We start from the raw sequence: 17,919 nt of genomic DNA on the forward strand, positions 1-17,919 counted from the left end.
TACAGTCTGTTATTTTACAGCCCTGCTCTATTCTCTACAGTCTGTTATTTTACAGCCCTGCTCTATTCTCTACAGTCTGTTATTTTACAGCCCTGCTCTATTCTCTAGTCTGTTATTTACAGCCCTGCTCTATTCTCTACAGTCTGTTATTTTACAGCCCTGCTCTATTCTCTAGTCTGTTATTTACAGCCCTGCTCTATTCTCTACAGTCTGTTATTTTACAGCCCTGCTCTATTCTCTAGTCTGTTATTTTACAGCCCTGCTCTATTCTCTAGTCTGTTATGTTACAGCCCTGCTCTATTCTCTAGTCTGTTATTTTACAGCCCTGCTCTATTCTCTACAGTCTGTTATTTTACAGCCCTGCTCTATTCTCTAGTCTTATTTTACAGCCCTGCTCTATTCTCTACAGTCTTATTTTACAGCCCTGCTCTATTCTCTACAGTCTGTTATTTTACAGCACTGCTCTATTCTCTAGTCTGTTATTTTACAGCCCTGCTCTATTCTCTACAGTCTGTTATTTTACAGCACTGCTCTATTCTCTAGTCTGTTATTTTACAGCCCTGCTCTATTCTCTACAGTCTGTTATGTTACAGCCCTGCTCTATTCTCTAGTCTGTTATTTTACAGCCCTGCTCTATTCTCTAGTCTGTTATTTTACAGCCCTGCTCTATTCTCCACAGTGTGTTATGTTACAGCCCTGCTCTATTCTCTAGTCTGTTATTTTACAGCCCTGCTCTATTCTCTAGTCTGTTATTTTACAGCCCTGCTCTATTCTCTAGTCTGTTATTTTACAGCCCTGCTCTATTCTCCACAGTGTGTTATGTTACAGCCCTGCTCTATTCTCTAGTCTGTTATTTTACAGCCCTGCTCTATTCTCTACAGTCTGTTATTTTACAGCCCTGCTCTATTCTCTACAGTCTGTTATTTTACAGCCCTGCTCTATTCTCTACAGTCTGTTATTTTACAGCCCTGCTCTATTCTCCACAGTGTGTTATGTTACAGCCCTGCTCTATTCTCTAGTCTGTTATTTTACAGCCCTGCTCTATTCTCTACAGTCTGTTATTTTACAGCCCTGCTCTATTCTCTAGTCTGTTATTTTACAGCCCTGCTCTATTCTCTAGTCTGTTATTTTACAGCCCTGCTCTATTCTCTACAGTCTGTTATTTTACAGCCCTGCTCTATTCTCTAGTCTGTTATTTTACAGCACTGCTCTATTCTCTAGTCTGTTATTTTACAGCCCTGCTCTATTCTCTACAGTCTGTTATTTTACAGCACATCGATATGAATGTTTCTGTAGATTGGCGCTCTATTGTGGTGCAGCTGGGATACGGATGAGGAGGGTGGGATACGGATGAGGAGGGTGGGATACGGATGAGGAGGGTGGGATACGGATGAGGAGGGTTGACATGATATCAGGTCCATCCAGGACAAAGAGTGGGTTTCAGTGAGTTTGTGTTTCAGTGAGTTTCTGTCTCAGTGTGTTTCTGTCTCCTCAGTGTGTTTCTGTCTCCTCAGTGTGTTTCTGTCTCCTCAGTGTGTTTCTGTCTCCTCAGTGTGTTTCTGTCCCCCTGTCTCCTCAGTGTGTTTCTGTCTCCTCAGTGTGTTTCTGTCTCCTCTGTGTGTTTCTGTCTCCTCTGTGTGTTTCTGTCTCCTCTGTGTGTTTCTGTCTCCTCTGTGTGTTTCTGTCTCCTCTGTGTGTTTCTGTCTCCTCTGTGTGTTTCCTGTCTCCTCTGTGTGTTTCTGTCTCCTCTGTGTGTTTCTGTCTCCTCTGTGTGTTTCTGTCTCCTCTGTGTGTTTCTGTCTCCTCTGTGTGTTTCTGTCTCCTCTGTGTGTTTCTGTCCCCCTGTCTCCTCAGTGTGTTTCTGTCTCCTCTGTGTGTTTCCTGTCTCCTCTGTGTGTTTCTGTCTCCTCTGTGTGTTTCTGTCTCCTCTGTGTGTTTCTGTCTCCTCTGTGTGTTTCTGTCTCCTCTGTGTGTTTCTGTCTCCTCTGTGTGTTTCTGTCTCCCCAGTGTGTTTCTGTCTCCCCGGTGTGTTTCTGTCTCCTCGGTGTGTTTCTGTCTCCTCAGTGTGTTTCTGTCTCCCCAGTGTGTTTCTGTCTCCCCAGTGTGTTTCTGTCTCCCCAGTGTGTTTCTGTCTCCCCAGTGTGTTTCTGTCTCCCCAGTGTGTTTCTGTCTCCCCAGTGTGTTTCTGTCTCCTCAGTGTGTTTCTGTCTCCTCAGTGTGTTTCTGTCTCCTCTGTGTGTTTCTGTCTCCTCTGTGTGTTTCTGTCTCCTCAGTGTGTTTCTGTCCCCCTGTCTCCTCAGTGTGTTTCTGTCTCCCCAGTGTGTTTCTGTCTCCTCAGTGTGTTTCTGTCTCAGTGTGTTTCTGTCTCCTCTGTGTGTTTCTGTCTCCTCTGTGTGTTTCTGTCCCCCTGTCTCCTCAGTGTGTTTCTGTCCCCCTGTCTCCTCAGTGTGTTTCTGTCTCCCCAGTGTGTTTCTGTCTCCCCAGTGTGTTTCTGTCTCCCCAGTGTGTTTCTGTCTCCCCAGTGTGTTTCTGTCTCCTCAGTGTGTTTCTGTCTCCCCAGTGTGTTTCTGTCTCCCCAGTGTGTTTCTGTCTCCCCAGTGTGTTTCTGTCTCCCCAGTGTGTTTCTGTCTCCTCGGTGTGTTTCTGTCTCCTCCGTGTGTTTCTGTCTCCTCAGTGTGTTTCTGTCCCCTGTCTCCTCAGTGTGTTTCTATCCCCCTGTCTCCTCAGTGTGTTTCTGTCCCCCTGTCTCCTCAGTGTGTTTCTGTCTCCTCAGTGTGTTTCTGTCTCTCCAGTGTGTTTCTGTCTCTCCAGTGTGTTTCTGTCTCTCCAGTGTGTTTCTGTCTCTCCAGTGTGTTTCTGTCTCCTCAGTGTGTTTCTGTCTCCTCAGTGTGTTTCTGTCTCCTCAGTGTGTTTCTGTCTCTCCAGTGTGTTTCTGTCTCTCCAGTGTGTTTCTGTCTCCTCAGTGTGTTTCTGTCTCCTCAGTGTGTTTCTGTCTCCTCAGTGTGTTTCTGTCTCCTCAGTGTGTTTCTGTCTCCTCAGTATGTTTCTGTCCCCCTGTCTCCTCAGTGTGTTTCTGTCACCTCAGTGTGTTTCTGTCTCCTCGGTGTGTTTCTGTCTCCTCGGTGTGTTTCTGTCTCCTCGGTGTGTTTGTCTCCTCTGTGTGTTTCTGTCTCCTCGGTGTGTCTCTGTCCCCCGGTCTCCTCAGTGTGTCTCTGTGTCTCTGACTCCTCTGTGTCTCTGACTCCTCTGTGCCTCTGTGTCTCTGCATCTCTGACTCCTCTGTGTCTCTGACTCCATATTGTCTCTGACTCCATATTGTCTCTGACTCCACAGTGTCTCTGTGTCTCTGCATCTCTGACTCCTCTGTGTCTCTGACTCCACTGTGACTCCACTCTGTTGACAACAGTGTTTCTCTCTCTCCTCTAGCTCCCAACCTGAAGGGCCGGCCTCGGAAAAAGAAGCTGTCCGTCTCGCATCGCTGCGACTCCCAGAATACACCAGCAGGCAAGGAGACGTGCAACACAGAGGGCAAGGCCCCTGCCAAGGTACAACATCTGATAGCAATAGCATTAGCACTGGTCTCTCCTCTGGGCCCACAGGTATAGCATTCATTACTATTTAGTAATTGATTAGGATCCCCAAGACTACTAACGTAGCAGCTACTCTTCCTGGGTTCCACACAGAACATAGAACATGACATAATACAGACCATTGGTATACACTAACTCTAGGACTGAACTACATAGGTTTAAAATAATATGTTCACACCGACACACACCTTGACATTCAGCCGGCTCACAGATACAGTTACACATTCAGCCTGCTCACAGATACAGTTCCACATTCAGCCTGCTCACAGATACAGTTTCACATTCAGCCTGCTCACAGATACAGTTTCACATTCAGCCAGCTCACAGATACAGTTACACATTCAGCCTGCTCACAGATACAGTTACACATTCAGCCTGCTCACAGATACAGTTACACATTCAGCCTGCTCACAGATACAGTTACACATTCAGCCTGCTCACAGATACAGTTTCACATTCAGCCTGCTCACAGATACAGTTTCACATTCAGCCTGCTCACACATACAGTTTCTCATTCAGCCTGCTCACAGATACAGTTACACATTCAGCCTGCTCACAGATACAGTTACACATTCAGCCTGCTCACAGATACAGTTACACATTCAGCCAGCTCACAGATACAGTTTCACATTCAGCCTGCTCACAGATACAGTTTCACATTCAGCCTGCTCACACATACAGTTTCACATTCAGCCTGCTCACAGATACAGTTACACATTCAGCCAGCTCACAGATACAGTTACACATTCAGCCTGCTCACAGATACAGTTTCACATTCAGCCAGCTCACAGATACAGTTACACATTCAGCCGGCTCACCGATACACACCTTGACATTCAGCCAGCTCACAGATACAGTTACACATTCAGCCAGCTCACAGATACAGTTACACATTCAGCCAGCTCACAGATACAGTTACACATTCAGCCAGCTCACAGATACAGTTACACATTCAGCCAGCTCACAGATACAGTTACACATTCAGCCAGCTCACAGATACAGTTACACATTCAGCCTGCTCACAGATACAGTTACACATTCAGCCTGCTCACAGATACAGTTACACATTCAGCCTGCTCACAGATACAGTTACACATTCAGCCTGCTCACAGATACAGTTTCACATTCAGCCTGCTCACAGATACAGTTCCACATTCAGCCTGCTCACAGATACAGTTACACATTCAGCCAGCTCACAGATACAGTTACACATTCAGCCGGCTCACAGATACAGTTACACATTCAGCCAGCTCACAGATACAGTTACACATTCAGCCTGCTCACAGATACAGTTACACATTCAGCCGGCTCACAGATACAGTTACACATTCAGCCGGCTCACAGATACAGTTTCACATTCAGCCTGCTCACAGATACAGTTACACATTCAGCCAGCTCACAGATACAGTTTCACATTCAGCCTGCTCACAGATACAGTTACACATTCAGCCAGCTCACAGATACAGTTACACATTCAGCCTGCTCACAGATACAGTTACACATTCAGCCTGCTCACAGATACAGTTTCACATTCAGCCTGCTCACAGATACAGTTCCACATTCAGCCTGCTCACAGATACAGTTACACATTCAGCCAGCTCACAGATACAGTTACACATTCAGCCGGCTCACAGATACAGTTACACATTCAGCCAGCTCACAGATACAGTTACACATTCAGCCGGCTCACAGATACAGTTTCACATTCAGCCTGCTCACAGATACAGTTTCACATTCAGCCTGCTCACAGATACAGTAACACATTCAGCCGGCTCACACATACAGTTTCACATTCAGCATGCTCACAGATACAGTTTCACATTCAGCCGGCTCACAGATACAGTTTCACATTCAGCCAGCTCACAGATACAGTTTCACATTCAGCCAGCTCACAGATACAGTTTCACATTCAGCCAGCTCACAGATACAGTTTCACATTCAGCCTGCTCACAGATACAGTTACACATTCAGCCAGCTCACAGATACAGTTTCACATTCAGCCTGCTCACAGATACAGTTACACATTCAGCCAGCTCACAGATACAGTTACACATTCAGCCTGCTCACAGATATAGTTACACATTCAGCCTTCTCACAGATACAGTTTCACATTCAGCCTGCTCACAGATACAGTTCCACATTCAGCCTGCTCACAGATACAGTTACACATTCAGCCAGCTCACAGATACAGTTTCACATTCAGCCTGCTCACAGATACAGTAACACATTCAGCCGGCTCACACATACAGTTTCACATTCAGCATGCTCACAGATACAGTTTCACATTCAGCCGGCTCACAGATACAGTTTCACATTCAGCCAGCCCACAGATACAGTTTCACATTCAGCCGGCTCACAGATACAGTTTCACATTCAGCCAGCTCACAGATACAGTTTCACATTCAGCCAGCTCACAGATACAGTTTCACATTCAGCCAGCTCACAGATACAGTTTCACATTCAGCCAGCTCACAGATACAGTTTCACATTCAGCCGGCTCACAGATACAGTTTCACATTCAGCCAGCCCACAGATACAGTTTCACATTCAGCCGGCTCACAGATACAGTTCCACTATCCTGCTTATATGAAACAAACAAAACAGTTTTCCGGAGGAGCTTCACATTTTGTCCCATTCAGCTCATAAAATGAAGTAAACTATCAGCCGGCTGGGCTTCACTTCACCTCCTTCACCACTGCTCATAAACAGTGTACCAGGGGAGTTTCACATATTGTCCTTCACTCCCATTCATTCATTCATACCAAGCAAAAAGGCAATTGCTCATAGCGTGGAACTGAGAAAAATGGCTTTTATTTACCTTGGTTTCACAGTAGCTCTATGCAGTTACTGCTAACATGACCTCCATTTTCTCCAAAATGCAATATAATAGAGGCAGGATACTTGTCCACATGATTAAGCATGTATTTAATGTAGCAAAAAATATATTAACTCATTTTCGACCAAATGAGTAGTTACTCAGAATACCGATAATGATCGTAATAGCATAAACCATGGCAATAACAACAGCGATAGCATTAGCGAAAGCATTAGCGCTAGTGATAGCTTTATCAAAAGCGATATTTTAACGATAGTGTAAGCAATACAGTGCCTTGCGAAAGTATTCGGCCCCCTTGAACTTTGCTACCTTTTGCCACATTTCAGGCTTCAAACATAAAGATATAAAACTGTATTTTTTTGTGAAGAATCAACAACAAGTGGGACACAATCATGAAGTGGAACGACATTTATTGAATATTTCAAACTGTTTTAACAAATCAAAAACTGAAAAATTGGGCGTACTAAATTATTTCTCAGCCAAACGTGATGAACAAACGGAGCTATTTCGCCTACAAAAATAATATTTTGGGAAAAAAAGGAACATTTGCTATCTAACTGGAAATCTCGTGAGTGAAAACATCCGAAGCTCATCAAAGGTAAACTATTTAATTTGATTGCTTTTCTGATTTCCAGGACCAAGTACCTGCAGCTAGCTGGACAAAATGCTATGCTAGGCTATCGATAAACTTACACAAATGATTGTCTAGCTTTGGCTGTAAAGCATATTTTGAAAATCTGAGATGACAGGGTGATTAAAAAAAGGCTAAGCTGTGTCTCAATATATTTCATTTGTGATTTTCATGAATAGGAATATTTTCTAGGAATATTGCGTTATGCTAATTAGTGTCAGGCAATGATTACGCTCCCTCATGCGGGATGGAGAGTCATTAGAGGTTAACTAAATTTGCAGGTTTAAATTGTTTTGTTGCTATAACAGCCTCCACTCTTTCCACTAGATGTTGGAACATTGCTGAGGGGACTGTCTTCCATTCAGAGCGTTAGTGAGGTCGGGCACTGATGTCCGTTGCTCTAATGTCCATCTCTGCACCCATGTCCATCTATGCCCTCATGTCCATCTCTGCCCTCATGTCCATCTCTGCCCTCATGTCCATCTCTTCCCTCATGTCCATCTCTGCCCTCATGTCCATCTCTGCCCTCATGTCCATCTCTGCCCTCATGTCCATCTCTGCCCTCATGTCCATCTCTGCCCTCGTGTCCATCTCTTCCCTCATGTCCATCTCTGCCCTCATGTCCATCTCTTCCCTCATGTCCATCTCTTCCCTCATGTCCTTCTCTGCCCTCATGTCCTTCTCTTCCCTCATGTCCTTCTCTTCCCTCATGTCCTTCTCTTCCCTCATGTCCATCTCTGCCCTCATGTCCATCTCTGCCCTCATGTCCATCTCTGCCCTCATGTCCATCTCTGCCCTCATGTCCATCTCTGCCCCTCATGTCCATCTCTGTTCTCATGTCCATCTCTGCCCTCATGTCCATCTCTTCCCTCATGTCTATCTATACCCTCATGTCCATCTCTGCCCTCATGTCCATCTCTGCCCTCATGTCCATCTCTGCCCTCATGTCCATCTCTGCCCTCATGTCCATCTCTGCCCTCATGTCCATCTCTGCCCTCATGTCCTTCTCTGCCCTCATGTCCTTCTCTGCCCTCATGTCCTTCTCTGCCCTCATGTCCATCTCTGCCCTCATGTCCATCTCTGCCCTCATCTCTGCCCTCATGTCCGTCTCTGCCCTCATGTCCATCTCTGCCCTCATGTCCATCTCTGCCCTCATGTCCATCTCTGCCCCCATCTCTGCCCTCATGTCCATCTCTGTTCTCATGTCCTTCTCTGTCCTCTGTGTCTTCAGGTGAAGCCTGAGTCCAAGGCAGTGCTGTCCAGGTGGCCTAAAGGAATCAGTAGAGGCAGCATATGCTGTAAGAGGGTCTCCCCTAAAGGAAGAACAGGGGGAGGAGGTGAGGAGTGTCCTCCTGATGAACAGGCCTTCCTAGTAGCTCTGTATAAATACATGAAGGAGAGGAGGACGCCCATAGAGAGGATCCCCTACCTGGGCTTCAAACAGAGTAAGTAGAAGCCTCCTTCTTTTACTGCCTCTATCTTTCTGGAGCCAACACCTCTGTTTTCTCACTAGATGCTGTCAGTCTGTCTGTCAGGCCACCAGGGTCAGGTGCTGCTGTGTCAACATGGTATCAGCCCTGCATTGAGTCCAGGAACAACGATGCTAACATGGGGCAGAACAGCAGAACAGAACACAGCAGAGCGGAACAGAGCAGAACACAGCTGAGCAGAACAGAGCAGAACAGAGCAGAACAGAGCAGAACAGAACAGAGCAGAACAGAGCTGAGCAGAACAGAACAGAACAGAGCAGAACACAGCTGAGCAGAACAGAACAGAACAGAGCAGAACAGAACACAGCTGAGCAGAACAGAGCAGAACAGAGCAGAACACAGCTGAGCAGAACAGAACAGAACAGAGCAGAACACAGCTGAGCAGAACAGAACAGAACAGAGCAGAACACAGCTGAGCAGAACAGAACAGAACAGAGCAGAACACAGCTGAGCAGAACAGAGCAGAACAGAGCTGAGCAGAACAGAACAGAGCAGAACACAGCTGAGCAGAACAGAACAGAATACAGCTGAGCAGAACAGAGCAGAACACAGCTGAGCAGAACAGAACAGAACACAGCTGAGCAGAACAGAGCAGAACACAGCTGAGCAGAACAGAACAGAACAGAGCAGAGCAGAACAGAGCAGAGCAGAACACAACTGAGCAGAGCAGAACACAACTGAGCAGAACAGAGCAGAACAGAACAGAGCAGAGCAGAACAGAGCAGAGCAGAGCAGAACAGAGCAGAGCAGAACACAGCAGAGCGGAACAGAGCAGAACACAGCTGAGCAGAACGGAGCAGAACACAGCTGAGCAGAACAGAGCAGAACACAGCTGAGCAGAGCAGAACAGAGCAGAACAGAGCAGAACAGAGCAGAGCAGAGCAGAGCAGAGCAGAGCAGAACACAGCAGAGCGGACCAGAGCAGAACAGAGCAGAGCAGAGCAGAGCAGAACACAGCTGAGCAGAACACAGCTGAGCAGAACAGAACAGAACAGAGCAGAACAGAACAGAACAGAGCAGAACAGAGCAGAACAGAGCAGAGCAGAACAGAGCAGAACAGAACAGAGCAGAGCAGAACAGAGCAGGACAGGAGGATATGGGGGTAGAATAAGAGAGAGGAGGAGAAGAGGATGGAGAGAGAGGAGGATAGAAGGATATGGGGGTAGAATAAGAGAGAGGAGGGAGGAGGTTTGAGAGAGAGGAGGAGAGAAGGATATGGGGGTAGAATAAGGGAGAGAAGGCCATCATGACAAATGTATGGAATCCTGATGAAAGCCAGATTGATCCTCTGGACTAATCAGTGATATTCCTTTTAGAGAATGTCATTGACAGACACTACAGTATGGAATTGTCCTGTACATTGTAATTAATATGTTATTAATACTGTATTAAAACAGGTTTTCCTTTTCAATGTAAGAAGTGTTGATATTTAAAAAATCTTAAAATCCCTTTTGAATGTTGTAGGTATGACTGACTGACTGACTGACTGACTGACCTGACTGACTGACTGAACTGACCTGACTGACTGACTGACTGACTGACTGACTGACTGACTGACTGACTGACTGACTGACTGACTGACTGACTGACTGACTGACTGACTGACTGACTGACTGACTGACTGACTGACTGACTGACTGACCTGACTGACTGACTGACTGACTGACTGACTGACTGACTGACTGACTGACTGACTGACTGACTGACTGACTGACTGACTGACTGACTGACTGACTGACTGACTGACTGACTGACTGACTGACTGACTGACTGACTGACTGACCTGACTGACTGACTGACTGACTGACTGACTGACTGACTGACTGACTGACTGACTGACTGACTGACTGACTGACTGACTGACCTGACTGACTGACTGACTGACTGACTGACTGACTGACTGACTGACTGACTGACTGACTGACTGACTGACTGACTGACTGACTGACTGACTGACTGACTGACTGACTGACTGACTGACTGACTGACTGACTGACTGACTGACTGACTGACTGACTGACTGACTGACTGACTGACTGACTGACTGACTGACTGACTGACTGACGACTGACTGACTGACTGACTGACTGACTGACTGACTGACTGACTGACTGACTGACTGACTGACTGACTGACTGACCTGACTGACTGACTGACTGACTGACTGACTGACTGACTGACTGACTGACTGACTGACTGACTGACTGACTGACTGACTGACTGACTGACTGACTGACTGACTGACGACTGACTGACTGACTGACTGACTGACTGACTGACGACTGACTGACTGACTGACTGACGACTGACTGACTGACTGACTGACTGACTGACTGACTGACTGACTGACTGACTGACTGGACTGACTGACTGACTGACCTGACTGACTGACTGACTGACTGACTGACTGACTGACTGACTGACTGACTGACTGACTGACTGACTGACACTGACTGACTGACTGACTGACTGACTGACTGACTGACTGACTGACTGACTGACTGACTGACTGACTGACTGACTGACTGACTGACTGACTGACTGACTGACTGACTGACTGACTGACTGACTGACTGACTGACTGACTGACTGATGACTGACTGACTGACTGACTGACTGACTGACTGACTGACTGACTGACTGACTGACTGACTGACTGACTGACTGACTGACTGACTGACTGACTGACTGACTGACTGACTGACTGACTGACTGACTGACTGACTGACTGACCTGACTGACTGACTGACTGACTGACTGACTGACTGACTGACTGAACTGACTGACTGACTGACTGACTGACTGACTGACTGACTGACTGACTGACTGACTGACTGACTGACTGACTGACTGACTGACTGACTGACTGACTGACTGACTGACTGACTGACTGACTGACTGACTGACTGACTGACTGACTGACTGACTGACTGACTGACTGACTGACTGACTGACTGACTGACTGACTGACTGACTGACTGACTGACTGACTGACTGACTGACTGACTGACTGACTGACTGACTGACTGACTGTATTGTATAGACTGACTGTATTGTATAGACAGAATATTACAACTGGGTTTGTCTTGGTGTTATTGTCTTATTGATCGTTGTATAGACAGAATATTACAACTGGTTTGTCTTGGTGTTATTGTCTTATTGATCGTTGTATAGACAGAATATTACAACTGGGTTTGTCTTGGTGTTATTGTCTTATGATCGTTGTATAGACAGAATATTACAACTGGGTTTGTCTTGGTGTTATTGTCTTATTGATCGTTGTATAGACAGAATATTACAACTGGGTTTGTCTTGGTGTTATTGTCTTATTGATCGTTGTATAGACAGAATATTACAACTGGGTTTGTCTTGGTGTTATTGTCTTATTGATCGTTGTATAGACAGAATATTACAACTGGGTTTGTCTTGGTGTTATTGTCTTATTGATCGTTGTATAGACAGAATATTACAACTGGGGTTGTCTTGGTGTTATTGTCTTATTGATCGTTGTATAGACAGAACATTCCAACTGGGGTTGTCTTGGTGTTATTGTCTTATTGATCGTTGTATAGACAGAACATTCCAACTGGGGTTGTCTTGGTGTTATTGATCGTTGTATAGACAGAACATTCCAACTGGGGTTGTCTTGGTGTTATTGATCGTTGTATAGACAGAACATTCCAACTGGGGTTGTCTTGGTGTTATTGATCGTTGTATAGACAGAACATTCCAACTGGGGTTGTCTTGGTGTTATTGATCGTTGTATAGACAGAACATTCCAACTGGGGTTGTCTTGGTGTTATTGATCGTTGTATAGACAGAACATTCCAACTGGGGTTGTCTTGGTGTTATTGATCGTTGTATAGACAGAACATTACAACTGGGTTTGTCTTGGTGTTATTGATCGTTGTATAGACAGAACATTACAACTGGGTTCGTCTTGGTGTTATTGTCTTATTGATCGTTGTATAGACAGAACATTACAACTGGGTTCGTCTTGGTGTTATTGTCTTATTGATCGTTGTATAGACAGAACATTACAACTGGGTTCGTCTTGGTGTTATTGTCTTATTGATCGTTGTATAGACAGAACATTACAACTGGGTTCGTCTTGGTGTTATTGTCTTATTGATCGTTGTATAGACAGAACATTACAACTGGGTTCGTCTTGGTGTTATTGTCTTATTGATCGTTGTATAGACAGAACATTACAACTGGGTTCGTCTTGGTGTTATTGTCTTATTGATCATTGTATAGACAGAACATTACAACTGGGTTCGTCTTGGTGTTATTGTCTTATTGATCGTGGTATAGACAGAACATTACAACTGGGTTCGTCTTGGTGTTATTGTCTTATTGATCATTGTATAGACAGAACATTACAACTGGGTTTGTCTTGGTGTTATTGATCGTTGTATAGACAGAACATTACAACTGGGTTTGTCTTGGTGTTATTGATCGTTGTATAGACAGAACATTCCAACTGGGGTTGTCTTGGTGTTATTGATCGTTGTATAGACAGAACATTCCAACTGGGGTTGTCTTGGTGTTATTGATCGTTGTATAGACAGAACATTCCAACTGGGTTTGTCTTGGTGTTATTGATCGTTGTATAGACAGAACATTACAACTGGGTTTGTCTTGGTGTTATTGATCGTTGTATAGACAGAACATTACAACTGGGTTTGTCTTGGTGTTATTGATCGTTGTATAGACAGAACATTCCAACTGGGGTTGTCTTGGTGTTATTGATCGTTGTATAGACAGAACATTACAACTGGGTTTGTCTTGGTGTTATTGATCGTTGTATAGACAGAACATTACAACTGGGGTTGTCTTGGTGTTATTGATCGTTGTATAGACAGAACATTACAACTGGGGTTGTCTTGGTGTTATTGATCGTTGCATAGACAGAACATTCCAACTGGGTTTGTCTTGGTGTTATTGATCGTTGCATAGACAGAACATTCCAACTGGGTTTGTCTTGGTGTTATTGATCGTTGTATAGACAGAACATTCCAACTGGGTTTGTCTTGGTGTTATTGATCGTTGTATAGACAGAACATTCCAACTGGGTTTGTCTTGGTGTTATTGATCGTTGTATAGACAGAACATTACAACTGGGTTTGTCTTGGTGTTATTGATCGTGGTATAGACAGAACATTACAACTGGGTTTGTCTTGGTGTTATTGTCTTATTGATCGTGGTATAGACAGAACATTACAACTGGGTTTGTCTTGGTGTTATTGATCGTGGTATAGACAGAACATTACAACTGGGTTTGTCTTGGTGTTATTGATCGTTGTATAGACAGAACATTCCAACTGGGTTTGTCTTGGTGTTATTGATCGTTGTATAGACAGAACATTACAACTGGGGTTGTCTTGGTGTTATTGATCGTTGTATAGACAGAACATTACAACTGGGTTTGTCTTGGTGTTATTGATCGTTGTATAGACAGAACATTCCAACTGGGGTTGTCTTGGTGTTATTGTCTTATTGATCTCACTATTATTGTCCCTCTAACAGTAAACCTTTGGAACATGTTTCAAGCAGCAGAGACCCTTGGAGGATATGAGCTGGTAAGTGATTTCTCAGTCTAAATCATGGTGAAATAAAGGGTTTGTATAGCTTTATGTTTGTCCCTCAGCGTTTCCTCTGACACTGTCATCGCCACGCCTATCTCTGACCTTTTTAACCTGTCTCTCCTTTCTGGGGAGGTTCCCAGTGCTTGGAAGGCAGCCACAGTTCGTCCTTTATTTAAATGGGGAGATCAAGCTGATCCTAACTGTTATAGGCCTTTTTCTATTTTGCCCTGTTTATCAAAAGTGTTGGAGAAACTTAATCAACAATCAACTGACTGGCATTCTTGATGTCTATAGTATTCTCTCAGGTATGCAATCTGGTTTCCTCTCAGGTTATGGATGCGTCACTGCAACCTTAAAGGTCCTCAATGATTTCACCATTGCCCTTGATTTTAAGCAATGTTGTCCTGCTATTTTTATTGACTTGGCCAAAGCTTTTGATACGGTAGACCATTCCATTCTTGTGGGCCAGCTAAGGAGTATTGGTGTCTCTGAGGGGTCTTTGGCCTGGTTTGCTAACTACCTCTCAAAGAGTGCAGTGTATAAAGTCAGAACATCTGCTGTCTCTGCCACTGCCCGTCACCAGGGGTGTACCCCAAGGATCGATCTTAGGCCCCACTCTCTTCTCAATTTACATCAACAACATAGCTCAGGCAGTAGGAAGCTCTCATCCATTTATATGCAGATGATACAGTCTTATACTCAGCTGGCCCCTCCCTGGATTTAGTGTTAAACGCTCTACAACAAAGCTTTCTTAGTGTCCAACAAGCTTTCTCTGCCCTTAACCTTGTTCTGAACACCTCCAAAACAAAGATCATGTGGTTTGGTAGGAAGAACGTCCCTCTCCCCACAGGTGTTATTACTACCTCTGAGGGTTTAGAGCTTGAGATAGTCACCTCTTACAAGTACTTGTGAGTATGGCTGTACGGCGCACTGTCCTTCTCTCAGCACATATCAAAGCTGCAGGCTAAAGATAAATCTAGACTTGGTTTCCTCTATCGTAATCGTTCCTCTTTCACCCCAGCTGCCAAACTAACCCTGATTCATATGATCATCCTACCCATGCTAGATTACGGAGATGTAATTTATTGATCGGTAGGTAAGGGTGCTCTCGAGCTGCTAGATGTTCTTTACCATTCGGCCATCAGAATTGCCACCAATGCTCCTTATAGGACACATCACTGCACTCTATACTCCTCTGTAAACTGGTAATCTCTGTATACCCGTCGCAAGACCCACTGGTTGATGCTTATTTAGAAAACACTCTTAGGCCTCACTCCCCCCTATCTGAGATATCTACTGCAGCCCTCATCCTCCACATACAACACCCGTTCTGCCAGTCACATTCTGTTAAGCCTCACTCCCCCTTATCTGAGACACCTACTGCAGCCCTCATCCTCCACATACAACACCCGTTCTGCCAGTCACATTCTGTTAGGCCTCACTCCCCCTTATCTGAGATATCTACTGCAGCCCTCATCCTCCACATACAACACCCGTTCTGCCAGTCACATTCTGTTAAGCCTCACTCCCCCTTATCTGAGATATCTACTGCAGCCCTCATCCTCCACATACAACACCCGTTCTGCCAGTCACATTCTGTTAAAGGTCCCCAAAGCACACACATCCCTGGGTCACTCCTCTTTTCAGTTCGCTGCAACTAGTGACGAGCTACAACAAACACTCAAACTGGACAGTTTTATCTCAATCTCCTCATTCAAAGACTCAATCATAGACACTCTTACTGACAGTTGTGGCTGCTTTGCGTGATGTATTGTTGTCTCTACCTTCGTGCCCTTTGTGCTGTTGTCTGTGCCCAATAATGTTTGTACCATGTTTTGTGCTTCTACCATGTTGTGTTGCTACCATGTTGGTGTTATGTTGTGTTGCTACCATGCTGTTTTCTCACGTGTTGCTGCCTTGCTAGGTTATTGGCTTAGGTCTCTATGTAGTGTTGTGTTGTCACTCTTGTTGTGATGTGTGTTTGTCCTATTTATATTGTATTTATTTATTCATTTTAATCCCAGACCCCCGCAAGAGGCCTTTTGGTAGGTCGCCATTGTAAATAAGAATTTGTTCTGAACTGCCTAGTTAGATAAAGAAAAAGTCAAGAACATCTCAAACTAAGAGAAACGACAGTCCATCATTCTTTTAGTCAATACGGAAAATGTCAAGAACATCTCAAACTAAGAGAAACGACAGTCCATCATTCTTTTAGTCAATACGGAAAATGTCAAGAACATCTCAAACTAAGAGAAACGACAGTCCATCATTCTTTTAGTCAATACGGAAAATGTCAAGAACATCTCAAACTAAGAGAAACGACAGTCCATCATTCTTTTAGTCAATACGGAAAATGTCAAGAACATCTCAAACTAAGAGAAACGACAGTCCATCATTCTTTTAGTCAATACGGAAAATGTCAAGAACATCTCAAACTAAGAGAAACGACAGTCCATCATTCTTTTAGTCAATACGGAAAATGTCAAGAACATCTCAAACTAAGAGAAACGACAGTCCATCATTCTTTTAGTCAATACGGAAAATGTCAAGAACATCTCAAACTAAGAGAAACGACAGTCCATCATTCTTTTAGTCAATACGGAAAATGTCAAGAACATCTCAAACTAAGAGAAACGACAGTCCATCATTCTTTTAGTCAATACGGAAAATGTCAAGAACTTTTAAGGTTTCTTCAAGTGCAGTCTTAAAATATATTTTGTTTTGTTGAACACTTGTTTGGTTACTACTTGATTCCATATGTGTTATTTCATAGTTTTGATGTCTTCACTATTATTCTACAATGTTGAAAATAGTAAAAATAAAGAAAAATCCTTGAATGAGAAGGTGTCCAATCATTTGACTGGTACTGTATATATATATATATATATATATTAATCATTTGTACTGTATATATATATATATATATATATTAATCATTTGACTGGTACTGTATATATATATATATATATATATATATTAATCATTTGACTGGTACTGTATATATATATATATATAATCATTTGACTGGTACTGTATATATATATATATATAATCATTTGACTGGTACTGTATATATATATATATATTAATCATTTGACTGGTACTGTATATATATATATATATTAATCATTTGACTGGTACTGTATATATATATATATATATATATTAATCATTTGACTGTATATATATATATATATTAATCATTTGACTGGTACTGTATATATATATTAATCATTTGACTGGTACTGTATATATATATATATATATTAATCATTTGACTGGTACTGTATATATATATTAATCATTTGACTGGTACTGTATATATATATTAATCATTTGACTGGTACTGTATATATATATATATATATTAATCATTTGACTGGTACTGTATATATATATTTAATCATTTGTATTATGTTTAATTTGGCTTCTCTTCATGACCTGCACTGTTGGAGCTCAGAGCAACAGAATATCATGTACCCCGGCGAGTAGATCTCTCCCTGTACATGTGACGAACAAACTTGTCTAATGTAATATGGAATAAAAGAGGAACATGATGTCATTGGGAAACAGTCACATCCCACATGATCCAATTCAGTTGTGGCCTGCATCCAAATAGCCCCCCTACTCCCTGTATATAGCCGTAGGGACCAGGGCAACAGTAGTTCACTATAAGGGAATAGGGGCTGAGAGGCTGTAGCTCAGCTGGTGTTGAACTGAGACTGACATACTTAAAACCATCTGTCTCTGGTCTCTCATCTCTCTGTCTCTCTCTCTCTGTCTC

At 43.6% G+C, this 17,919-nt stretch overlaps 1 protein-coding gene across 1 annotated transcript in view; it reads left to right on the top strand.

Moving 5' to 3' along the window:
• LOC109887202 (AT-rich interactive domain-containing protein 5B-like) overlaps positions 1-17,919 on the top strand; it is a 134,767-nt gene that overhangs the window by 71,037 nt on the left and 45,811 nt on the right. The window contains exons 5-7 of the mRNA XM_031813183.1: positions 3,427-3,545; positions 8,289-8,502; positions 14,077-14,129. Coding sequence (XP_031669043.1) covers positions 3,427-3,545; positions 8,289-8,502; positions 14,077-14,129 — 386 coding nt within the window. The remainder of the gene's footprint in view (positions 1-3,426; positions 3,546-8,288; positions 8,503-14,076; positions 14,130-17,919) is intronic.

The sequence above is a fragment of the Oncorhynchus kisutch genome, unplaced genomic scaffold, assembly GCF_002021735.2.
Source record: "Oncorhynchus kisutch isolate 150728-3 unplaced genomic scaffold, Okis_V2 Okis04b-Okis11a_hom, whole genome shotgun sequence".
NCBI classification, from domain to species: domain Eukaryota; kingdom Metazoa; phylum Chordata; class Actinopteri; order Salmoniformes; family Salmonidae; genus Oncorhynchus; species Oncorhynchus kisutch.